The 25,965-nt window shown below is 42.4% G+C and overlaps 2 protein-coding genes across 12 annotated transcripts in view; one reads left to right on the top strand and one right to left on the bottom strand.

The window, feature by feature from the left end:
• Cul1 (cullin 1) overlaps positions 1-8,338 on the top strand; it is an 80,567-nt gene extending 72,229 nt beyond the window's left edge. For all 3 annotated transcript variants that reach the window (XM_021164540.3, XM_021164539.3, XM_029478301.2), the window contains exons 14-22: positions 372-489; positions 1,394-1,470; positions 1,906-2,037; positions 3,046-3,138; positions 5,301-5,348; positions 5,427-5,509; positions 5,922-6,027; positions 6,737-6,850; positions 7,757-8,338. In XM_021164540.3, coding sequence (XP_021020199.1) covers positions 372-489; positions 1,394-1,470; positions 1,906-2,037; positions 3,046-3,138; positions 5,301-5,348; positions 5,427-5,509; positions 5,922-6,027; positions 6,737-6,850; positions 7,757-7,837 — 852 coding nt within the window. In that variant the 3' untranslated portion in view covers positions 7,838-8,338. The remainder of the gene's footprint in view (positions 1-371; positions 490-1,393; positions 1,471-1,905; positions 2,038-3,045; positions 3,139-5,300; positions 5,349-5,426; positions 5,510-5,921; positions 6,028-6,736; positions 6,851-7,756) is intronic.
• A 4,185-nt stretch (positions 8,339-12,523) lies between these two features.
• The window catches only part of Ezh2 (enhancer of zeste 2 polycomb repressive complex 2 subunit), a 63,449-nt gene continuing 50,007 nt past the window's right edge, over positions 12,524-25,965 (bottom strand). For 7 of the 9 annotated variants that reach the window (XM_085840641.1, XM_085840647.1, XM_085840642.1 and 4 more), the window contains exons 10-20: positions 25,463-25,703; positions 24,221-24,390; positions 23,541-23,635; positions 21,979-22,019; positions 21,458-21,583; positions 20,289-20,467; positions 16,028-16,123; positions 15,182-15,263; positions 14,247-14,327; positions 14,003-14,087; positions 12,524-12,844 (exon numbers count right to left, since the gene is read on the bottom strand). In XM_085840641.1, the coding sequence (XP_085696767.1) occupies positions 12,784-12,844; positions 14,003-14,087; positions 14,247-14,327; positions 15,182-15,263; positions 16,028-16,123; positions 20,289-20,467; positions 21,458-21,583; positions 21,979-22,019; positions 23,541-23,635; positions 24,221-24,390; positions 25,463-25,703 (1,257 nt within the window). In that variant the 3' untranslated portion in view covers positions 12,524-12,783. The remainder of the gene's footprint in view (positions 12,845-14,002; positions 14,088-14,246; positions 14,328-15,181; positions 15,264-16,027; positions 16,124-20,288; positions 20,468-21,457; positions 21,584-21,978; positions 22,020-23,540; positions 23,636-24,220; positions 24,391-25,462; positions 25,704-25,965) is intronic. The other 2 variants (XM_085840648.1, XM_085840649.1) reach the window with 1 other exon arrangement.

The following is a 25,965-nucleotide window of genomic DNA, read 5'->3' as shown; positions in this document are numbered from 1 at the left end:
GGGTCATTGACAGCCCAGGCTAGCCTCTGCCTGCTGAGTATGGTGCTTTCATATGTACAACATTCCACCTGTTTCTAAATTATTTCCTAGTCGTAATCTCTTTAAATTGCCGCTTTAAAGTGGCATATTTATGTTTATGTTTACTGCATATTGAAGACCCAATTGTCCAACTTTTAATGGTCTTTTAGAACATAAAATTTTAATCTTTATATATTTATGCCATAAGATATGACTAAATCTTAGTAGTAGTAGCTTCAAAGAACTTAAGAAAAATATGTTGTATTGTGATTTCTCAAAAAATCCCTTATATGCATTGCATACATTCATGTTTCTATACAAATTAATGAGACAGTTGCCTGGGTTTATTTCAGCAAGCTTGTGGTTTTGAGTACACTTCCAAACTTCAGCGAATGTTTCAAGACATTGGTGTAAGCAAAGATCTGAATGAACAGTTCAAAAAACACCTGACGAATTCAGAACCGCTGGACTGTGAGTACTGAGTGCTCATAGCAGGGCTGTTTGGGCTCTTGGTAGCAGATGAGAGAAGTGACATAATACGGAGTGAGGGTGGTAAATGGGGTCAGAGTTTCCACGACTTAGAAGCAGGCGTTTCCTTCCAAGTGCTCTCTCCTCCTCCTACCACCCAGATGGGATGATGGCAACTTTTGCTGAGACCAGTCAGGTGCTTCTGGCCTCGGTCTTGTGCTGATCCATGAGCTTGTTTTGCCTTTTGAACCTGAATTTGAATACATTTCTTTCTTCTCTCTCTTACTTGTTTTTGAAGAAAGTTGGAGAATTTTATTCTTCCCAAATCAAAATTGCTGTCATCATTAAGCTTGTATTGCTAATGGACATCTAAGTTATCTGTGAAGATGAAAGTGTCCTAATTAATAGGTTCCACAAGTCTCTACTGTCTGTCTTGACAGTAGTACATGGTACACAAGTTGTAGTGGAGGTAGTGGTTTGCTGTTGCGCTTTCCGTTTTCCTGTATTTGGGTCTGTTAATCAATCATTCCTGGTCACCATCCATTGCTTGTGCATGCTGAACTTCATATCCAGAAGGGGAAAAAATGAAATTGATCAAGGCAGATCAGCTTAGAAACTCTGTATTGACAGTAAAGTGGAAAACCATTGCCCTGGAGGAAAACAGTTGCTAGGTTCTTCAACCTTTGGTTGGAAGTTTTGATATAGGACATCTCACTGTGTATGTGTAGCCTACTAGACTTGTAATGAATTTTTAAATCTTTTGACTATTTCGTGTGTGTGTGTGTGTGTGTGTGTGTGAGAGAGACAATAGAATTTTAAAATTTGGAGAGTGTGTGTGTGTGTGTGTGTGTGAGAAACAATAGAATTTTAAAATTTGGAGAGTAATTAAATGTGTTCCTTCCCACAGTGGACTTCAGTATTCAGGTCCTGAGTTCTGGATCGTGGCCCTTTCAGCAGTCTTGCACGTTTGCCTTGCCGTCAGAGGTAAGGATAGTTTTGGTTTTGTTTCTTGGTCTCTTTCAGCTGGCAAGAGGGAAAAGGGCTGCTTGACCTTAGTGTGCAGACCGCAGTGCTGTGTAAACAGTCAGTGCACTGTTTGTGGGGAATGTGAAATGGGCCTGTGTTAAATAGCGAAAGGCTCTCTGTTGCAGCAAACAGTGTTGACTTATTCCTGACAAGCAGAGACTCACTGGTTGCATGGTGAACTCTTGATGTACCTACTGGGCATGAGGTAGAAACCTGCTTTGGTACTCACTCTGCAGTCTTAAAATGCTCACAAGACAGTCCCCGGCATTTGTAGTTCACTTCTCTGTAAGCACTGATTTTGTTCTCAGAACTTGGGGCAGGGACTTTTATTTAGAAATGCTGACTGTAGAATGGAAAGCCATGGATGCCGCACAGTGCTGTTCTTTCATCTAGTTGGAGCGCAGTTATCAGCGATTTACAGCTTTCTACGCCAGCCGTCACAGTGGCAGAAAACTGACATGGTTGTATCAACTGTCCAAAGGGGAACTGGTCACTAACTGCTTCAAAAACAGATACACTTTGCAGGTAAAATCGTTTTATTTGGGGTAAAATATTTAAGTACTAATTGATGATAAGACAACTTATAGAAACCCAGTTAGATAGCTCATGCAGTGGGATGCAGTTCATTTTCTGACAAAGCCATGTAGGGAGTAAAGCATGCTTGTCATGGGCAGGTGAGCTGAATTCATTTTCTCTGACTATAGATGCAAGTCACTTCTAAGGAAACTCTGAGCCTCAGGTTTCTCCTCCACTGAGTTAGCGGTGTTTGCTTACACCATAGAAGTGATCTTTGGTAGGTTTGGTAGGTTTGCATGACATGTTTGGGTGACAAATTTAAAAGCTGACATTCACTCTCTAGTTCCAGTCAGAGCTCTCTGTAGCCTCACAGTGGTAAGACTCCCTAGCACATCTAGCAGTGTGCAATGCCTAGTAATAACAGCTATGGGCTGATTGCATTTCTACAAAAGCTGGGGTCCAGTTAACTGTGGTTCAAAGTTTAGGTTCCTTCTACTCTCGGTGTGTTTCACAAGTAAAACTTACTTCATTCCTTGAAAAGGTCTCAGTAGTGAGCTGGTAATGAATGGTAATTAAACTGTAGAGTATGTGACGCAAACTACCCACTAGTTTAACCTTTGTACTTCCACATTGATAAGTTAATTAAGTAACCATTATACCTGGTTTGGAGGTCTCTGGCAACTTAAACACACACATTATAAATGGTATGCACCCCCCAGAGTAATTTTTATTCTACTATGCATAAAAATTAAACTCATAATTAATGTCTCTACACCTGGTGTGTGTTTATATTGTAGGTATGCTCATATATTTATGCTTATATAGGATACATTGCAGGAGAAAAATGAAAGTCTTTTCAGTGTTTGAAAGGTATCTTTAAGGAAAATATCCATTCCCCTGGTTGTGACATTTTGTATTCCCTCTCCTTTTTGGCCTCTGAAGAATGCTTTTCATGAAAGCAGGTTGTACCTTTCCCATGTTTTCACATTTCCTCTTTCTTTCCTCTGGACCACGAAGGCGTCCACATTTCAGATGGCAATCCTGCTTCAGTATAACACAGAAGACGCCTATACTGTGCAGCAGCTGACTGACAGCACTCAGATTAAAATGGTATTTCCACTGTTTTGTACTCACGCTCTACTCTCAAGCTACTCTCAAGCTGCCTCTTGTTTGTTCATTGGGATGTTGTGAAAAGGGGGAGAGGACATGGGTTTCTTTGGCTTAATAGATGTTAGCAGCATGGAGAAAAAAGTAAAAAGCAGTAAACTCTGACCAAGGCACCAGAAGGCCAGGCCAGATAGAGCCACAGAGAGCATTTCACTGCGGTGTCTGACACCTTGGATGCCGACAGGACCACTGAGTCCTCATGGTTGAGTCAGAGAAGTTTCTATAATGGGCAAGGTTCATTTGAGCCAAAAGTTAACCTGACTAGTCTCAAACTTGTGTGAGGAGCATCCAGCACATTCCTGGTACTGGTGGTACTAAGATCTAGGGTGTAAAGCTCCATGTGCCACTATCATGATTTTATGACTTTATAGTATTTAAGCAAATTGTTTTGGAGAAAGCATATGGGTTCTCAGGCAGACATGGTGGCTAGCACTTGTGATGGTGGTGGCCAGTTCCAGCTGTATCCTTATAAACTTTTATGCCAGTTTCGTAAGGATGTTAAGAAATGCTCTCTTTTGTCAGCATTATAAGGACATTGTGAGATGCTCTATTTTTTTAAAGGGTTTCTCTGTGTAGCCCTGGCTATCCTGGAACTCTCTTTGTAATCCATGCTGGCTATGAACCCAGAGAGATCTGACTCTACCTCTCATGTGCTAGGCTTAATGGTGTGTGCTACCACCACTGTCCCTCGAAATGCTCTGTTTTAAACCCAGTCAGTCACTGTCTGTCTCTGTGTGTGTTTCGCGTTCGTGTGTGCGTTCGTGCATGCGTGTGTGTGTGTGTGTAGATATATGTACTTGTTTGTATTCACATGTTGGAGACTAGAAGTAGATGTCACTGTGGTGCACATGCCATTCTTTGTTTGAAGCAGCATCTGTCAGTGAATCTGGAGCTTATCCATTCAGCTAGGCTGCACAGCAGTATGACTTGGGGATTCACTCATTTATTCCCCATAGCACTCCAGACAAGGCTGAGCTTTCACGTGAGTGCTGGGAAGCAGATAAAAGAAATTTTAACTTTCTTCATTCACTTTATTTTTTGTTTGGTTGGGATTTTCTGTTGCTGTTGTTGAAATAGTCACCTGTACTCTAGGATGACCTCAGATTCACTAAGTAGGTAGAGAATGCCTTAAACTAACTTACTGTCCTGTGTATCTGTAATAGATTACTGGCATGCTCCACACCCATTTTTATGCAGTGTAGGAGATTGAATCCAGGGCCTTGGGCATGCTAGCCAAGTACTCCACCAATTAAGAAGTGGTCCCCACCCCCATTTAATTTTTTTTTGACACGTGTACTTACTGATGGGTACACTGTTGTACATACATTTTTTTTTATTTCAATGAAACCTACTTTTAATTTTTTGCTGGCTGGTTGGAAAGGTTGACAGGTCTGCCTCTCTAGTCTCTACTTGGCCTTCTCCTCAATGCCACACCAGTCTTTCTACATTTTTGTATTATTAGAATTACCTTATGGGTCTTTAGCTGCCCTCCTCCAGACCCCAGTGCATAGCTGTCACTTCTCTGACAGCATGGGAGCCTTGGTTAAGAGTGCAGGTGAGAAAGTTAAGTGCCCATGCCATGAGGCTTGATGGTTCTGGAAACACCAGAGCAGCTAATGCTTACAGAGGTCACATGATGCACTGAATTGCCAACTAAAGCCAAGTTGGCAGCAAGTCAGCTGCCTCCAAGTGTCAGCATGTTCTTGAATGCAGTGCAACTTTGGTTCTGCTGAAGCTCCTTACTGTTTCATTTGCATGTTCAGGGGTAGTTTACTGGTAGAACACTTGCCTGGCACACAAAGCCTTGGGTTTGATCCACAGCACCACATAAATGTCTTGTGAACCTTCAGACATCGAAGAAGTGAATCATTTCCTGTAGGTTTCATTGAAGAAGCAGGCCATATATTGTGTCCAGTGTTTGTGGGAAACTGCATTATTATTGCCTTTGAAGAGTGGGTGCTTCAGGCCATAAAGAACAAGCCATGTCACTTTCTCTGGATAGTTCTGCTTTGAGGTGATGACCATTCCTGTGAGGCTGGGCCTCTGGGACAGGCACTGTAAAGAAGTATTCTTCCTCCTTGCTTACCATCTTTCTCTGATTGCAGGACATTTTGGCACAAGTCCTACAGATTTTACTGAAGTCGAAATTGCTGGTATGTTTGTATACTTTGTGTTGAGCTAGAAGAAACCCTTTCCCTAGGATGTGCCTAGTAACAGTTATTTTCTTCTAGGTCTTAGAAGATGAAAATGCCAATGTTGATGAGGTGGAATTGAAGCCAGACACCTTAATAAAGTTATATCTTGGTTATAAAAAGTAAGAAAAATCTAATATGTAGCTGCTGGTCTTATCCCCGGCACTGGGCCTACTTCAGGATCGGCACAAGCCAGGGGAACTGGACTCTGCTTTTAATGCTGAGTTTGATTTTATTTTGAAAATAAGTCTTGAGTGGCTGATACGGCATGTTTAGACCTTTATATCAAGTTATTTTGGTGTTATTACACTTCACTAAATTGAGGGGTCAAGTGTCACTTCAGTCACCCCTCTGTGGTAAAATTACATAGCATTGGTGGAGGGGCAGTTCCCAGGTAGCAGTAGAAATGGTGAGAAATGATATAGAAGAGATGGGTGTGAACCACCTGCCCAGTCCAGGGATGCAGAATGTGTAGTTGAAAGACAGGAAGCAGACTTTTTATTTAATGACCCGTTTCCTCTCTTATCTTGACAGTAAGAAATTGAGGGTTAATATCAATGTACCAATGAAAACTGAACAGAAGCAGGAACAAGAAACCACACACAAAAATATAGAGGAAGACCGCAAACTACTGATTCAGGTGACTAATCCATGTTTGCACTGTACACTTAGGGAAACGTGCTGGCCTTGTATGTGCTCTAACGCTGCCAGAATGACACAGTTCGGTGATGGCCAAAGATGACAATGCCTGAAGCCAGCACATTGGTGTCTGAGGGATGAAGTATTTTATGTTCCAAACAAAAGTAGTCTAATCTTCTTGCCTAAGTATTGGGAACCAGGTAATATGTGGTAGATTAAAGAAACAGGAGATTGGGGGGAAAGGGGACCTTCTATGTATGGCTTTATTCTTTAGTGCTTTATAGTTGGCCAAAGTTAGCGCCTCCAAAATATTTAAAATTTACATTTAGTGTATATGCATGTTTTGTCTATATGTAGTCACATATAGGGTGTGTGTGTGTGACTGCTGTCCCCAGAGGCCAGGAGAGGATGCTGCATCTCTTTGGTTAGGAGCTACTCCATAGGTCCTGGGAACTGAAACCAGATCCTCTGGAAGACCTCATCACTCTTAAACCACTGCACCATCAATCTAGCCCCTTAGACAAAACATTTTAATGGATAAAGCTGATGGATAAAACATGGATAGAGCTGATTGCTTGTACCCTCCCTGACCTGTAGGATAGTTGTTACCCTAGCATGGAAGTTGAGTATGAGGTGGTACAGGCTGCCCTGAACTTTCATGCTCAGCTGTTAAACCTCTAAGTGTGTGTTTTTTCTTGTTGATTGCATAGGCGGCCATCGTAAGAATCATGAAAATGAGGAAGGTCCTGAAACACCAGCAGTTACTTGGTGAAGTCCTCACTCAGCTCTCCTCCAGGTTCAAACCTCGGGTCCCAGTGATCAAGGTACAGGAATTAATTACAGAGCGGCAGCTAGGTCTTCTGATTGTTAGGAAACTTGTAGCAAAAGGATTAATGGCTGTTTCAGGAAAATGGGAACTGGCTTACTCATACAAGAAACTTCAACAAAGGAAAGTCAGCTAACGTTATTCTTTAAGTAAATATAAGAGGCATATGTGTCATAAATATACTTTTATAATTGATATTCTGATGAGGAGTAAGTCACATGTCCCTCCCCGACCGTCCCTATGTTTCTCTGGCAATGAGCTGTCCTGCAGCCTTGCCTGATTTTGCCTGGTGGGAAGTGGTGTACAGAGTGTTCTCTGTTGAGAACTTGCCTGGCAGTATGAGGGGACTCATTCGGGGCTGCATTGTTGGGAAATACTTGTCCATTTCTGCTCCCCTGTATCTAGGGGACTAATGATCTCATTTGCCAAGTTTCTGATGGCAATGACTCAGCAGACCTTTCCTTTTCTGAAACTACTTGGGTAAGCCACAGCCATTGGAGAACCCAGGGATGGCAGTGCATGGTGAGTCCTCAGTGGTCAGGAGCTATTAGCACCATGCTAGCATGTTCTTCAAGGTCTGACTCACCCATCCTGTGCTCCTGACCTGTGACAGCAGAGTTCTGCCCAGAAGCAGCCAGGCCTTGTTAAAAAGGGAGATTGTGGCCTAGATGTGCTAGAGCCCTTGCCTTCTTAATGCACAGGGCAGTTTGGAGGGGGTGGGGGGGTGCAGTCACCCACAGGTGTTACTGAAGGACCACATTCAGGACAATAGACAGGTTGAATTTGCTTCCTGCTGAGCTCAGTCAGTGGAGGGTAACTGGTGAGGGTGACAGACTTCTTTCCTGATGGTTATTTGCATTTCTCTCCCTCTTTAACTCCCTCTTCTTCCTAAAACAATGCCCAGAAATGCATTGATATTCTCATCGAAAAAGAATATTTGGAGCGAGTCGATGGTGAGAAGGACACCTACAGTTACTTGGCTTAACCCATCTAGCAGGGTCTGCGTGACCCACAAGCAGATAGTTCCAGTGAATAAAATGGAAACAACTCAAGTTCATAGCAGCCAGCCTGCCGCCATTTGGACCTTCCTTTTTAAAGCTGAGACCACAGTTCCCACCAGCTGGTCTCAGGCTACAGCAGGACTGCTCAGGACTGACACATTTCAGTCTGTAAACAGACGCCAATGCCATTTACCCTAACTCACAGACAGAGGGGAACCGAACCTTCCATGCTGAGGCTGCATGCTACCGCACTTAAATCAATACATTGGCTCCCTGGTTAACAGCTGTCGTCTGAGGCAGCACACGAGAGCGAGTCTGAATGGACCCACGTGTAATCTGCTATGAAAACCATTTGTATAGTGTGTTTCATTTTTTTAATGTGTGAAAATAAAGAAAATTAAAGGATTTCTGTACAAGTTGCATTTGGTTTTGTTTTAAGTTTTACTAATTTCTATATGTAAATAAAAGATTTAATGATTGTGCAAGTGTATATTCCCATTGTCTTCCTGAAATCCAAAAGGGCTGCATTCTTTGGATTGGAAATTAAGATCTTAATTTTTAAAGCCCTTAATCTTTTTGGGCACTGACCCTTGTTTTCTGAGACTTATTCAGTACCATGAGTATGGCGTTTGAGAGGTACCATACTCCAGATTGCTGCTGTCAACTCTGCAGGGACTAAGGAATACTAAGACAGGTGTAGAAGCTGGTCTGTATCACTGCTAGTAGGCAGAACTGGAATATGGAAGTAGAGCCAACATGGGCTCATGGCCTCCCAGTCTCATACCTCCACAGTCCCGAGGTCCATTAGTGACAGGAAATGGCGGCCTCTTACTAACTGGTTATGATTCTAATCTGTAAGAGACCAAAGCATCTAGATTACTGGAAACTCCCTGGCCACCAGAGAGGATGGTCAGCCCTTTCCACTTGTACGTGAGAACTGAGAATCTCTCTCATTCCAGGTCCCTCCTAGTGAAGCTTTTCCAAGGAGGCTGCCATATTCACCCCAGGATGTCCCCGGAAGGAGGGCCCAGGCCAGGGATTGAAGGCTCTCCTCTTCCTCAGATCCAGTCCAGCACAGGGTCATCCTCAGACCTCCAGGGACTCTGCCACAAGGCACTGCACCGACCTTTGCTCTCAGTCTCCATTTCCTGGCTAAAGGGCAAGAGGAATGCAGAGGTGGTGATGGAATCTTCAGCCAGTCTCAGCACTGTCACTCCACTCCATGGTTCATTCTCCTTAGGATGCCCTCAGGGTTCTCAGCTTCCTTACAAGCTATCCCTATGCTAGAATTGAAGTCAGTGAAATTCTGAAGAGCCTGACACTGAATGCATTTAAGTTCCCATGCTTTATTTTGGGGTTAGGGGACACAGTTGTACTTATCAATCTCAGGCTTGCACACTAAGCCACATTGTTAGCCCTTTGCTTTGAGATAGCAATGTGTCTAATTGGGCAGCCTAGGCTGGCCTCAAATTTGTGATCTTGGTTCTGCCTCCCCAGTGCTGTGATTATAAGCATGCTTCATCATACCCCATTCCTCCATTTCTCTAATGTCTTAATAATTAAGACTCTCAGTATATAAACCAGTTAACAAGTGAATCACCCTCAAGGGCTCTAGAGCTCCACAGACAATGATGCTCATGGCTTGCTTGTCCTAACAGTTGATTTGTTCATTTTTATAATTGAAACAAGCATGCTATTTTTTAAGAATTTGCCTTAAATCCATGAAGAATAGGGGAGGAGGACAAGCAAGTTTGGCTGGGATCTCTTTGAATGCTTCAGGATCAATGTGTTTGCAGGTAAGTACACAGGATCTAGACTGCAGACTCTGCTAGGGCGGAAGGTCCAAAGTCCATGCTAACCTCACATTTTAGATTGCTGGTAAGTGAACAGTGTTGTTGGTATGTGTTTATTCAGCTTCCTGCTCTGCTACCACTCTTTTCTGTCATAATGGATTCTCGCCCTTCTAGAACCCAAATAAGCTCTTTGTTCTATAAATCAACTTTTGGTTGTGATTTATCACAGCAAGAGAAATAACATACATTTATCTTCTTTTGAGGCTGTAGGGGCTAGGCAGGCAAATCTCTGAATTCAAGGCCATCCTGGTCTATATAGCAAGTTCTAGGCCAACCTAGGATACATGGTAGACCTTGTCTCAAAAGGGGGGGGGGGGGGAAACACACACACAAAAACCTGGAAGGTCCAAAGGAAACTCCAAATATCTAGAAATGAGGTCAATGTGGACTATAAATCAGCATTCCAAAGGAACTGGTCCTCAAACCAAAATGAGTCATTTCCCTTATGGTGGAAGAGACTTGAGTGCGCATGCTGGCCTCCAGGCTCCCTCAGTATCACAAGTACCTACTACACATTTCAAAGTCCATGCTAATCCTTAGCCCTGCTCCCCTCCTCCATCCTACTCCCCATGTAACCCTGTTCTTACTGTGTGCCCCACCCCCTTACTCATTCTGCTAATGCTTTTCTCAACAATGTTTTCTCTATTCTCTTTCCTCTGCTATTCTCACCCTAGCTATGTTCAATCTACTTCCTCTCTCTGCACTGGCTTCTTCCAGATGCCTCTGGCTGTTCTCATATTTATAACAAAAACCATAGCATGGGGTGGTCATGTCAGTTTATACATCTACAAACCCTGAATTTCTACCCCATAATATAGTTACTCCATGGTAACAGGATGACTGTACAACTATGGATAAAATCTAGGTTACACTCAAGTATGCTAACAAAGTACCTCCTGGGGCCATGAGTTGTCCCTGCCTTGGCAAGTAAAACTTTTTAAAAGGCAAAATAAGCAGAAACTAGATTCAGGGGGTCTGCCTACTCCCAAAGAGATGAAAGAGTGAAAGGACGGACCAAGTATTGGGGCAAGACTGGCAACTATTAGAGCAACAGCAGCTTACCTTTTAATCTTTTCCCTTTTAAAGGCTTGCTTCCTTTAGATCACAGGTCCTAGTCTGAAGACATGGCTCAGTGGTAAGAGCACTTGCTGTGCAGCCTTAAGCACATGAGGCAAAATGTGTCCTCCGGCTGCCTGCCCTTTACATCTCAACTATGTTCTTGAGAATGGGGATCAGTATTTAGTTGTGTGACCCGTTTCTGAACCCACTGAGTTCAGAAGGATAGCTTCAAACTCAGTTGTAACACAGATGGCCCTGGTTAATTATGGTGGGTCAAAAAGCTAAAGGGATAGACATGAATGTATGAGAGTTTTCATGGGACTGGGAGTCAGGGTAAGGGTAATGAGTATGCAAAGAGTACATGTGTGAGAATGAAAAACTAGGCTGGAGAATAAAAAGGCAATGTCTGTGGAAATGACTTAATTGGAGACCACCAGGCTCACCAGGATAGCAAGTCACTACCTTTGTGGGAACTTGAAAATCTGCTTCCAAAAAGGAATAAGATTGGCTACTGAACCAACAAGTTCTTGAAATTTAAAATATTAATCATTTTACAATGTTTATTCCTTACCAACATCTAATTTTCAGACCTAGCAAGACTTTTGTCTAACCAGGTGAGCATGGGATTATTTATAATATCTACACATATGGCCCTCACTGGAATCATTTATAGCAGGGTGAAGTGTAAAAATAAATATTCCACCGGACAGTGATGGCACACGGCTTTAATCCCAGCACTCAGGAGGCAGAGGCAGGCGGATTTCTGAGTTGGAGGCCAGCCTGGTCTACAAAGTGAGTTCCAGGACAGCCAGGCTATACAGAGAAACCCTGTCTCGAAAAAAATAAATAGATATTCCAGTCAGAATTAACAAAATGTTCACAGACTGTTCTGATGACCTGCCAAGAAACTTGCAGTGGCCAAATACTGCCCACAAAGGTAGAAACTTCTAGTAGATAATGTAAGGGTTAGAGGTAAGGTGATACTGGAAAACAAAGTGCTTCTAGGTAAATACCTACTTTTTAATACAAGCTATAAAATATCTTGAATCTGGAAAGCAATGCTTTTCCCAGTCATCAGTCTGGAAGAGGTGGTATGGACCAGTTTACCCATGTATCAGGCTTTGTGCCATCCTCCACTATATAGGGGCTTCAAGCTGACTGGATCTATCTAGAACTGAAGCTTATCAAATCAGTGAGAGAATTTAGTGGGTGAAGGCACTTGCTGTTGGGCCTGATAACCCAGAGACCCACAGTGTGAAAGGAGAAAACTGACCCCTATGTTTTTTCTTTTTCTGAAAGGTCTCACCAGATATCCCAGGCTGGGTTTGGGTCTCCCCACACATCTTACCTTTTTGCCTTGGCTGTCCAAGTACTGGGTAAATCACACTTGTCTACCTACCAGCATCTGTAACCCTGTCTAAACTATAGAATCTAAGCTAAGTAGGTTCTTAGAAATAACCTAGTAATTTTTATATAGGGACAGCAGACTGGAAGGTTTAACAGTTTTCCCCAGGGTACAAGTTGGCTGGAGTGTGTCCCACTGTCTCATATTTACTGACTTTCCTTGCTGAATGCCTAGATTCACTCATGTCTAGGCTAACATGCAATACTAACACTGGATTTAGGCAAACAATATGCCAGTATGTTTGTTATTAAATATTTATAGACAGCTGGAAAAACAAAGGTAAGTTGTGTTTTCCCACTAGATATAGTCTTTCTAGAATTGGTCGGTGATGTTCTATGACAAGTGACTCAACAACAAGTTCAAGTATTCTTTATTCAAATTTGAAAAATGTACCATACTGCATTATTGCAAAAACTCACTGGTACAAAACACTTTGCAGTTGGTGAGAAGGCAATAAAAAGTTGATTTTAAAACATTACTATAAATTACTGTTACAGTACTTTGCAAATTCAGAATTTCAAACTGCATTTCCTCTTTCTAAATTGCCCACAGTACTCAAGGTTCCTGAAGCTAAGGCAGCTGTTTCAGAGAGAAGGGGAAGAGGTAGTAGATGTCAAGGGATTTCCATTTCTCGTTCGATGCCCACATACTTCAGGGCATCAGCCTGGCTGTATCTGAAACAACATGAACAAGAAGTGACAACCTATCCAACATCAGGAAAACCAAGCCTGCTGATAGAGTGAATTATGTCTCTAACATACACACACACACGACTGGCTTTTACACAGACAGCTGCATACATGAAGGGGAGGCATGCATCTGTCACTGGTAACCTGCTAGTTATGAGTTGCCTGTGCTAGAAGCATTCCCCACACCCTCCCTGTGCCCCTGCAGCACACTGCTCTGAATGGCAACTCCACACTGTCATGTCTGGGTCTAATGCTACGAAAGCAAAACCATGACTTAATGCCAAAGAATAACCCCCCATTGAGAGTGCTGACTCAGAAAGTAGATACCAAGACAGGCTCTTGAGGGTCCGTCTGACTACTAGAGAAGCTGGACAGGTTTGCGTCTATCTAACCCTGGCCATTTAGAACAAGCCTGGGATAAAGCCACTTGTAGTGACCTCCCTAGGAGGATCCTATTCCCGTTCCACAGGTTTCAGTTGGTTCTCTCCAGCTATGCAGCTAAAACTGGTTACACACAGCGCCCCCCCCCCCATTTCAACAACTTAAGTTTCTGGGTAGAATGGATATTAAACTAAAAGAATTAACTAATATTCTTTACTGGATCACATTTAAATGACTGTTTGGCTCCACAGAGCCAGGTGGCTCTATGAATAAATCCACACTGCCAGCCTGATCCTGCCAATGCAGTTGAACACTGTCAATAGTTGTGAGTAGCTTCCTTAGAAAGAATACAGTGACCACAGGGTGATGTTAACAATTAAAACAATGAAGATGTAAATGTTCTACCAATAAAGATATATATGCTGTACCAATGAGAAGGTGCTGTAGAATACAGATGTATGTGTGCCATTAGGCATAGATTAAGCCCCAGGGGTCTCTGTCAGTTTTATCAATAACAGGGTGCTAGATGCAGCTTTCTACATAGGTTTTGTTAATTTTTTTCAAATAAACATTGTATAATTAATACATGAGAACTACACTGAGGAAACATGTAACTCTCTACTAGTGCCCACAGCAAATAGTGACTGGTCAGTTAAAAGAATGCCCCCTCCAATGATGGCAGATCTGTCAAAAAACTTACAAACAGCCTTTGACCCCAGCCCCATAGTTTAAGAAGGGAAAGCCTTTGTGTATTTTACCAACCTGTAATCAAAAAACAACTCTTCACCAGTCTGGATCGCCCTCTTAGCAAAGATGCCTATCCTGTGGTCACCATTAACCATCATAACTGCAAGAGAAACATCGGCGGCAGTGAGCGGGAAGCAGGCAGAGATAGAGGTTAACTAGCTGTCTCCCGTAAGAACTCCAGGGGTACTGAAGTTCGCTGTCACTTGGCTGGGAAAAGGGAACTGTTGCATCCAGCCGCAATTCCAACTTAAAAGCTCACCTTTTGCATAGCAGTTTGGATTTACTGAATGATTAGCAAAACGAATTTTGTTGCCCTTTCGGGTTGCATCCACCACAAAATCTAAAGAGAAAAACATAGATAATCCAGTAACTTATTTTCAGTCATAGACCAAGGTTAGTATGGCTTTAGAAATATACTTCCTCAGGATTTGACTTAAGCAAATAAAGCACTCAACTTCATCCAATATAAAAAAAAAAAAAAAAAAAAAAAGGAAGAAAATGTGAATCCTTGCTTCTTCTAGATCAAAGTGAATCCTTGCTTGTTAAATATGGCTCTTAAACACCATGATTTCTCAGCTATATACTGCTGAGCAAAACATGGCTTAAAAGATGTAATCTAGCCAAATTTCTCTGGGCATCAAGAGGTGGGCATGTTGACATTTGATATTACAATATTTCTATGGAACATTTGCAAAAAAGAAAAAGGTTTTTTTTTGGTCCAGCTGAAAGTTTGTCTGGATGTGTGTGAGCACACTCACTTTTACAGGTCCCTCCACAGACACAGGCTGCAGCTGCTGCTGCTTTTCTTCTCACAATATATGGCAACATCATCAGGCCACAAGATGCTTTCAAAATGCTCCTCCTCTCAGGGCAGACACTGAAGAGGTGGACAGAAACTACTCAGCCCACAAGTTCCAGGGGACATGAGGCAAGCCACAGCAGTGGGAGACAATGTCCACTCATAGCCAGAGCATGAGGCAGGCCCATCTGCAAGTGGTTGGAACTCTAGATTGTTTCCTGTACACAGCCTTTCTGCTCACTGGGGACTTCCCCTCTCCTTACAAGTGAGCAACACACCCCTGAAGCTAGGCCTGCTGATAAATACCAGGAGCTGTTCTTGCAGACAGATGCCCTTGGTCCTGGAATATTGCTGACCTCTAATTTGAAAACCTTGCCTTACAGCTCAGAACATACCATTGTTCAAGTTGAACAGAAAGCTGCACATGTATTTGTCATACACTTTTCCTCTTCTGTCTGCTTCATCCTGAGAAATAATCTACAAGGAAGACACAGGAGGAAATTGTACTGGAGTAAGTGGTCAAGACTGTTAGAACACAAAAGAGCCAATTAAGAGAATTTTGGTCCCTCAAGGCTATCAAAGAGTAGCTAAATTGTCTTCTCTATTTAGCAGATACACAGTAAAGAAGTTATGGGGGAAAGTGCTTGTGCACGCATGCCCCAGCATGTGTGAAGACCAAAGGACACCTTGTGGGAGGTATTACTCTCTTTCCACCATGTGTGTCCTGAGGTTAAACTCAGGCCATCAACTCTGCAGCAGGTGCCTTCACCCACTGAACTGCACACCAGTCCAAATTAACACCTTTAAAAACTCCAAATCAGAGAGATTTCTATGTCCTAAGCAACATGTCTAGAGAAACTGACAACAATATTGTCTTTCTGCTGAGTAAAAAATGTAAACTGTGACTTTCTAAAGCTTTGTTTTTTTCTTAGCCCTACAACTAAAACAGCCAAACTAATACAGCTATTGTCTCAGGGTCCCCATCAGCTCACTGGCCAAGCAAGTGGGAGCAAAAATACACAGCAAAACTCTTGATCCGGAACCCCTTGTTCTCCAGGTAATAAAAGCCAAACATGACTAGAAATAAAGTAATCTCGCTAGTTACTATGTAAACCAAAACTTCTAATAGAAATAAGTTCAGGCTAAAGGTCACTTATTATTAATCTATTCTAAACTTGGCCTTGTCCAGTGAAATCTATCCAAAACAATGCAAGCTGCTACTATAAACAAGTATGTCTTACCTCCCCACAGTATTCTGAGATGAATTCATTTTTCTGCACAGGATCTTTGATAAAGATGCCCCAGCCTGCCACATCAGATGGTGCCAGCAGTAAGTGCTAGAGAGTAAGCACAGTCACATTAGAACTGATGGCAGGGGCACACTGAGGATATCAGTCGGCAGGGTGCAAACAAGTTAGCAGAGTTAAACCTCAGACCGTCTGAGGGGAATCACTAGACCCCCAAGTGGATCTGACAGATATAAAAAAAAGTTGCTGAGTGTCTGGAAAACTATTAAAGTAATATTTCTAAGAAAAATTCAAGATAAATATCCTCTTACAGGAAAGACAACCAAGCCTCTCCATCTGAGGTCATGGTACTGCAGCAAGGGAGACATGTGGATCTGCTTCTCTCCCTTCTGTTCCATCTTGTCCTGGAACTCACTTTCAATCATCACCCTCCACAAGGCTCAGGTGCCCCAGCTTGTGGACTGACCCCCCAAGAGGCAACTGAATTGTGAGGCTATGAACAACTGAAGAGCGGTCTCATGACAGACTCGATTTGTTGGCATTACTGGGAGGTGATGCACTCAGTGAGTGGGAGTGGGAAGAAGTCGTTCCTGACGGTGTGTCTTTCAAATGTGTCTCTTGTTCTTGAGCCTTCCTGGGTTCCCTCTACCTCCTGTGTGCTGTGGATTGAGTTACTGTTGCCCACCACATGCTCTCTGCCTCACTATGCACAGGCCAGGCCAGGAGCAAGAGAAGCAAGTGACCATGTGCTGAAACCAACAGCCAAAATCTTATCTTTACAATTTTTCTCAGTATTTCATTTTTGTATGTATATGTATAGTGTATACATGTGTGAGCACATGTGCAGGTCAATGAGCAAGTTCAGGTACCAGATCTATGCTCGCCACTCTACTTCTTTGGAGACAAGGTCTCCTTCCCTGAATCTGGAGCTGTTTCGTTTCAGTTAGACTGGCTGGCAGTGAAGTTCCAGGCCTAGCAGTCTGTCCCACAGCCAGACCTCCAGCACTGAGGTTATTAGTGCATGACCACACTTGGTTTCTATTGGGGTGCTGATCATACGAATGTCAGGCTTGCACAGCAAGCTCTTTCTTTACTCTTGGTTTTGAGACCTGTCACTATGAGGCCCATGTCACTATGCCCTTAAACGTGGGCATCGCAACATACTGAACCCAAGTGAAGGCGAGCACACCAACCACTCTCCTCTTGACCTTTCTGTTTCCCAAAGGACACTCTTTCATTTGTTAGAGCCCTTAGCACAGTCTTTACTGGTATTTATTCCTCTAAAGACCCTGCCCTTTCCTCCACAGCTTTCCTCTAGAAACTCCTCATGATAACACAAAAAACATCCTTATTATGAAGGATATGATGATTCAACAATCCTATAGAAGGCCAGGATGACTAGGACCAAATATGATAACTTTTCTTTTTTACTTAGATTTTTGTTTTGTTTGTGTGTCTTTCATGATAGAGTCTCTCTGTGTAGTTCTGGCTGTCCTGGAATTCACTGGCTGGTCTCGAATTCACAGAAATTGGCTCTGACTCCTGAGTGCTAGGATTAAAGGTGTGTGCCGCCACTACTTGGCAACATAGTAACTCTTCATCATGCGTCACTCAAGAATATCCTTGTGACCTTAAAGGTCATCCAAGCATTTCTGAGCCACTCTTGTCAAGTAAACTTCCCAATCACCTTCCTGATCAGAAACAAAATTAGCTAAACAGTGGGAACAAGCAAGTGCTAAGAACTATATGCACAGTGTTCTATTTCTGAGAGCTAAAAAATGCCACAGAGAAGACACATCAACATGAGCATTCCTGCCCACTCTGTGAACAAGCTGTAGGAAGGGAACATAGATCCTAAAGTGGCAAATATGGCTTCAGGACACAGACGAGATGTTAGATCTCAGCAAATATGCCAAAGGAAACTGAAGCAGGGGTCTGATGACCTAAATGAATATGCGGCCACCTAAAGTAAAATGATTCGAGAGCTCAACTAAGTTAGATCAGATTTTCCATGAACAGTGGTGGTTCAAAGAGCCAGGGAAGAAAAAAGAAAGTCACGAGAAGCTGAAAGTTCCACCTAAGGCAGAATTTCAAAGAGGGTCTACAGTAGAGCGATGAGGCTGGAGAGATGATTAAAGGCACTAGCCACTCCCGAAAAGGACCTGGGTTTAGTTCTCATACAGTGCCTCACAACCATCTGTAAATCTAGTTCCAGGGAATTTAATACCCTCTTCTAAACTGTGGGTACCAGACATACATACGTACAGGTAAAACACTCATACACATATAAATATACCTTTAAAAATAAAAATAATAGGGTGCTATCAACTATGTGATGGCTTATGAGATGTGCCTACACTGCACACAGGGCAGAAGTGGTAGTATGGAGAGGGCAGGGGCACAAGACTCCAGATTGTGTTTCTTGCTCCATTACTTGCAATTTCTTTTTAAAAAAAATTCATGGCATGCTATGATACAGGTATGGAAGGCATCTGAAGGAGTCAGTTGTCTACTTGTATCATGTGAGCACTGGGTTTTACCCTCTGAGCCGCCTCATCAGATAGTGGGTCGTGTGAATCTGGGTTTCCTTACCTGTAATATGCAGTAAGCATTCAAACCGTGTTTCTATATTAGACAGTTAATAATATAACTATTGTTACTAAAAGGATTAAAGATACTGAATCGTCTGGTGTCTTTTGCTTAGTGATTACTCCCTGCCTGCTACATTTAAAATCACCTATGTGCAATTCTCGGGCTTGAAATACTTAACTGCTGGGTGGTTCATTTTAAGGCTTTGAGGTTGGTAGTGCATTGAGAGGGTCTGTGATACAGTTCACATCTATGCTCCGACCTCACTAAGTCTCTAGAGTTCTGGTACCACAAGCATGTACCACACACCTGGCCTGTTTTAAAGGTAGATAAAGAACAAGAACAAAGCCTATAGAACGTTGCTGGAGGAAATTTCATCTTGTACTGTACATAGAAAGCATCCTTTAAAAAACCATCATGAGAATGTACATTTGTATCAGCGTATCAGAATGTACATCCTGATACAAATCAGCATCTGTTTCTATTGAAGAAACATAACTTCCTTGTGGAACAAAACAAAAACAAAAAATTGAGCCAACTTTTAAAATAATTCCTATTTCAAGTCTGATAACATTAATGGCTGCTTCTCAGAACCCTGGGTTTATCTTACTACCCAGTAAGGCACTTATTTTAAAGAAAATTTAAGATTGCATTAGCTCTTTTTGTGGCGCCTCCTAGGTGTGTCAGTGTGTCAAGACAAAGCTGAATATCTGCTCTCTAGCCACCAGCTGTCAGTCACTGAAGGAGATGATGAATGCAAACTTTATACATCCCAGAAGTTCATAACCACAGAAGTACTGTTGGTACTCTGAGTGTACAGCAGAATGGATTATGTAGCCTGAATCAGTGGTGGAGATATTGTCACTCCATGTGTTGTGCAATTCCAACACCACTATACAGCTCTGATGAAATAGCACACTAAGAAAAACAAAGAGAAGTCTGAAGAACATGCTGAACATTTGGCCAAGAGAATTGAAGGAAGCCAAAGAAAAACGGCAGGAACAGAATGCCAAAAGAGGTAGTCTATCTTCACTGAGAGCTTTTACTTAGAAGTCTGAGTCCAGCCAAAAGTAAGTCTTTAAGAATAATAAATGATCAGAACTTAAATCTGAGAGACACACACCTGCAATATCCAGACAATACTTGATTGACTACTTTGCTTTCATTTAAGAGTCACTTTTAGCCGGGCGTGGTGGCGCACGCCTTTGATCCCAGCACTCGGGAGGCAGAGGCAGGCGGATTTCTGAGTTCAAGGCCAGCCTGGTCTACAAAGTGAGTTCCAGGACAGCCAGGGCTACACAGAGAAACCCTGTCTCGAAAAACCAAAAAAAAAAACAAAAAACAAAAAACAAAACAAAGAGTCACTTTTATTTGTTCCCAGATAGACTCTCTGAGTCTATCAGTAAGCATCCATCTTCTGGAGGAGGAGGATGGAGTCTAGTTGCTGGTAGACTGCTTACCTAGCATGCACCAAGCCCTGGGTTTACTGCACAGCACCATATAACATCAGGAATGCACCTGTATCCAGCGCTCAGGAAGTAGAGGCAGGAGGGTCAGAAATTCAAGTTCATTTTCAGCTAGAGCGTAAGTCTGAAGACAGCAGAACTTAACATAAGACACTGACATAAAACCAACAACAAAGTTTCCAGATAGAACTCTTATTTACCTTTTTAGAGCCCCGCTGAATGCTACAGTTCTTACAGGATACATTTTTACTGTCCCAATGGTCAGCAGCTCCACACGTGAGACAGAGGTCAGGGTCACACTCTCGGACAGCCAGGTAGCATGGACACTGTTTGGTGTTGCATTGTGCTTTGCACCGACATCCAGGAAAGCGGTTTTGACCTTTAGGGATAAATTTATCATCACCACCATACCCAACAATCCTCCTCCTCATCCACAATCCTTTCCAGGAAGGTAGTCAATGTCTTGCTGAGCACGAGTCACTCACTTAAAACCCTTACAACCTTTCCTTTACTATTCCATTGTAACAAGGAAGCAGGAAACCACAAACATGAAGCTGACAGGACTCAGAAAGATCACTGCTGGTTTTGCTGTCCATTTCATATTTGTTAAAGAGCACATGAATTTAAAGCCCTACGGTTAATTAATCAGGTAAAGGGAAGTCTTGGACTGAATGGTATCCATGACCCTAGACCATGCCAGTAAACCTGCGGTTCTCAACCTGTGGGTCTTAACCCCTTTGGCAAAACATCCCTCCAAAATGCATATACATTATGATTCATAGCTGTAGCAAAATTATGAAATAGCAACAAAAATCATTTTACGGATGGGGGTCACCACAATATGAACTGTATTAAAGGGTCACAGCATTAGGAAGGTTGAGAACCACTATAATAAAGCATATTTCTAATCCATTCTTTGGTATCCACACTCTGTACAGCTTTCTTAAGTGATTGTGAAAACCTACTGCGACCTTACCTACTTCCCTTCATTCTGAAAACCAAAACCCGCTTAACTCTCACTACTTCTGATACCCACAAAAGGAATGGGTAGCTACTTCTAGATTCTCCTTACAGTCTATGCCCCTTTACTGTACTTCAAATGACCAAAGAGAAAAACAGAAAAATCCAATCCATTACTACAACTCTGCCTAACTTGTGCATGAGCATACACAGTCACATTGCCCAAGAGGCTGACTAGACATTAGCACAGTACAGGGCTCAAGAAATACTTGTAAAATAAGCAGCTTTCCTAAAGCAAGCAATAAGAGCACTCCCAGTCCTTATGTCTTGATTTAAACCACCATTTTCAGCTGCTGACCAAAAGCCTATTCAGTTCTCATGCAATTGCACCAAAGCAACAAATACTTACACTCTGAACTACATTGACAAAACTTTTCACAAAAATTTTGTGCTATCACACAAGGGCACGAACTGTCACAAGGCTGCCGTGGATGGTCACAGGGTTGATAGTTGTAAACATGGTTAGAGGAGCCGTCTGAGTAAAGATAACAGCACGCAGCCAATGAATCCAGGGAGATGGGAAATGATCATCACAATTAACAAGACATTCTTCCCCACTACCTCTGGAACATCCTTGACTGGCTGCCTTTACTGAAGTACACAACACTCCTGTGGAGAAAAAAAAAATCACCTCCCACCCCCAAGAGCTTAAACACTTGGTGCCACATTTCAGCCCCACTTCTGCTTCTCTCTGACTCGCTCCATCCGGTTCACTTCACTGCAGATCAACAGACACAGTTCATTTAAACTGATTTGCTAAGTAAAAGTCAAATCAGAATAACCAAAACTTCATCCAGTTTCTATTCTAAAACAAAGGAGGACAACAGACGTTTAGGGGCTGATAATGAGGTTAGATGGGAGGATGCTGACCCTTTTTCAGTTGTATCTTTCTGCAGTGTGCAGCCCACAACCTGTAAAAGATAGAAAAAGTTCTGTGTGAGATACAAGTGGCTACAACTCTGAGTCCTGTTTAAATGAGCCTGGCTGTGCAATTGCAGCCAATGCAGCAGTGCTGAAGAGCCAAGCCTGGTTTTATACTCCCTAGTCTCTATGGGCTTGCCAGTTCAGAGTGACTCAAGAACCTACTCACTCAGGATACTGTGTCATGCCCGGAAGCCTGGCAAGAAAATTCTTATCCATATTGCCTGGTTAAGACTATAAAGCCTTGTGCATACCTACTGATTTAGTCCCGTCTGAATTATATGGATACCAATACTTTCTATAATTTTCAGCATCACTCAGTTGAATTGCATGGTAAGAAATTGTTCAACCAAAAACTCAGAAGCATATAGTAAAACCTAAGTTTTTATGTCCCTCAACAGAAGAATGGATACAGAAAATGTGGTACATTTATACAATGGAGTACTACTCAGCTATTAAAAACAATGAATTTATGAAATTCTGGGACAAATGGAGGTAAATGGAGGATATCATCCTTAGTAAGGTAACCCAATCACAAAAGAAGTCATTAGATATGCACTCACTGATAAGTGGATATTAACCCAGAAACATAGAATACCCAAGATACAATTTGCAAAACACAAGAAAATCAAGAAGCTAGAGAAAGCACCCAAGGAGCTGAAGGGGTCTGCAACCCTATAGGTGGAACAAAAATATGAACTAACCAGTACCCCCAGAGCTCATATCTCTAGCTGCATATGTATCAGAAGATGGCCTAGTAGGCTATCACTGGGAAGAGAGGCCCCTTGGTATTACAAACTTTATATGTCTCAGTACAGGGGAATGCCAGGGCCAAGAAGTAGGAGTGGGTGGGTAGGGGAGCAGGATGGGGGGAGGGTATAGGGAACTTTCGGGATAGCATTTGAAATGTATATAAAGAAAACATCTAATACAAAAAAAAGTACTTCAGCACATTCAATGTGCCCATACAAAATTTTTGGAGCATAATCTAACTGCATCCTTACCCACTTAACTACACTTCTCATTTTAAAAAACAGTGGGTTGAGGTAGGAGGGTCCTGTAGTTATTCACTATAAGTCTTTGTGAGAGGTAATATCCAAACTTGAAGGAGGCTCACTTCAAATATCAGAATGTAATGGCACACGCTTAGAAAATCCAGACTCCTAGACTAAAAGCCACAGCTAAACACTGGCCCAGGGAGCCCAGCAGAAGCACATCTTATATCACTCCACACCAAAAAGGAACATTTATGTAGCTTTACTGCAGTATAAAAACATACGCAATCCAAATCCAATGTGGTAAAACAAACTTTGTATGACTTGATATGCCAACTATACTGAAGTGGCTGTATATAAAAACTAACAGCAGCCATAAGGGAGAAATGAGATTTCAATACATCTATAACAGCTGTTTAGAACCTTTTATATCATTATTCAAGTGAAAACTGACCGATGTTCTTAGGAAAGCCCTGCCTGCAGATCCTGCCTCTAAGGGATCCCCAGCAGACTCACCGATGTTTCCTTTTCTTCTTTCTTGGAGGCGTGTCCACATCCTCAGTAGGAACAGGTGCTATGATACTGGACTCCTTGACTCTAAACTCATACACCTACACGAGATAAGGACACTGTGGTTTAATGGAAATATTCCATGCTTTTGCAAACTGGAGAAATGTTTTTGTCTCTCCCATCACACTGCCAGTATATGGAGTAGGGTAAGATACACAGTAGAAATCACTATTGTTTCATCACATTGGGAATGTAGCTAGATTTAAAGTCTGGCCAAAGTTCACTCTATTTACATGTATCACATCCAAAATGAATCCTAAACAAAAGAATTTCTGAAACACAGCTAAAGAATAATGCTGATTTAATTGATTTAATTTTTTTTTTTTTTTTTTTTTGGTTTTTCGAGACAGGGTTTCTCTGTATAGCCCTGGCCATCCTGGAGCTCACTTTGTAGACCAGGCTGGCCTCGAACTCAGAAATCCGCCTGCCTCTGCCTCCCGAGTGCTGGGATTAAAGGTGTGCGCCACCACGCCCGGCTTAATTTTCTTAAGAGGCGGGGGGGGGGGGGGGGGGGGGGGGGAATTAATTCTTTTCAGAAGGTGAACAGAATGAAATCAAGATTCTCTATGTCTGGATAATGAGCACATGTTATTCCTGTGTTTAAACCTCTGAAAACATATGCTTACCTGTCTACATGTTTTGGTCCCAATTAGCCTAGCAATGGCACAAAAGTTATCGTAGTAAGTACCAATGAGGACTCTAAACATGGAGGCTTCAGCACCACTCCACTCCACATTCTCAGGAGGTTCAATATTTGGCTTCATCTTTATTGGTGTTTGACACCGAGAATTTGCTTCTAGAAAACCAAATGTTAACACTAGTCAAGAAATGACCAAGGGACTGGGGAGATGGTTCACTGGGTCAAAGCTCTTATCATGCAGGCATGAGGACCAGAGGGCAGGTTTTCTCAACCACATAAAAATCAGACACATAGTATAAGCATGCTATCCCAGTGCTCCTACAAGGAAATCAGAGACAAAGACAGGAGACTCTCCAGAAGTTCACAGGCCAACTAGTCTAGCATATGCAATGGAGAAATAACCAAAAGGTCTTATCTCAAACAAGATGGACAGGTAAGGAAGGACCCATACTCAGGATGTTATTCTCTGACATTCACATGTACACCAATGGCCTATGTGTGTATACTGACACATATGCAAAGACGACTGAACAGTATGAACAAGTAAAACTCAAGGTCGGCTAAGGAAAAGCAGAGGCACGTAATTGTATTTTAGAATTAGTAAGGTTAGAGTCAACATCACAGAGATCCTATCACACATGCCAAAGAGCCCAGAAGTTCTGCTCCCTTTAACACAGACTTATCAAATACACACAAATATATCGTTTATGGTATTGTTTAGAGTTGAAAGAACTAAAATTCAACCAATAAAATATAAACTCAGCAGTAGTACTTGTTTTCTTCCTAACCGAGACTCTTCGTTGGTCTTTAAGATTGAAAGAGAACTTTCTTAGTTCCGTCATCCTCCATCAAAGAAAGATGGAGCAGGGAAGAGGGCACAAACAGCAAGAACAATTGGATCAGACCTTCCAGCAACCCCGACAGATGAGAATGACAGGAGGTGCACTTGGGAGACAGCACAAACAATTCAGCTATGCCTTACTGAGAGAACTCTCCAATCTTAGCCACAAAGGGAGAGAGAGGTAAGGGTCCTGGCGAGAAGACTCGGAGCATACTGCTCATACAGAGAACCTGAGATTGGTTCCCAGCACTCGTGTCTGGTAGCTCACACCTGCCTGTAACCCCAGCTTTCTGTACCTACACACATTAGATAGTCTTAACCCTTAGAAAGGTAAACTTACAAAGCAATAATAACCCAATTACAACCCAGCTGTAAGATATGTCTTACCAGAGGAGCTGGAAGTCTCATCTTTTTTCTCTTCTTCTTCTTTATCGTTGTTCTCTCCCCCAGTTTCAGTCCCTGCTTCTCTGTCACTGTCTGTATCCTTTGACTCCAGCACACTGATGGTGGGGGTGCTGGGTCTGCTACTGTTATTCGGAAGTCTTCCTCTTCTGCGGCCCCCTGGGCGTTTAGGTGGTGTCTTTATCCGCTCAGCAGTAAGAGCAGCAGCAAACTCCTTAGCTCCCTCCTGTAAAATGAAAAATGGAGGCATCAGAGTAAAGTTCTAAATATTTTGGTGGAACCGAGTAAGATGACATTGCATAACACAAGTTGCTCAAGACTCTACACAGTGTCCATTATCAGTCATTGGAGAGCAACACGCCTAACTATTTTCCATCTGCTTTTGATAGTTTCAAGATTCCAAAAATATAAAAATAAATTCAATATTTTGTTCCAATGATGCAAAATCAGGCAAGACAGTTCTACATGGTGAATTTGTAAAATTAAAT

The sequence above is a fragment of the Mus caroli genome, unplaced genomic scaffold (assembly GCF_978045245.1).
Source record: "Mus caroli unplaced genomic scaffold, Mus_caroli_1 scaffold_7, whole genome shotgun sequence".
In the NCBI taxonomy this organism is placed as follows: domain Eukaryota; kingdom Metazoa; phylum Chordata; class Mammalia; order Rodentia; family Muridae; genus Mus; species Mus caroli.
This window is presented reverse-complemented; position numbering and strand designations above follow the sequence as displayed.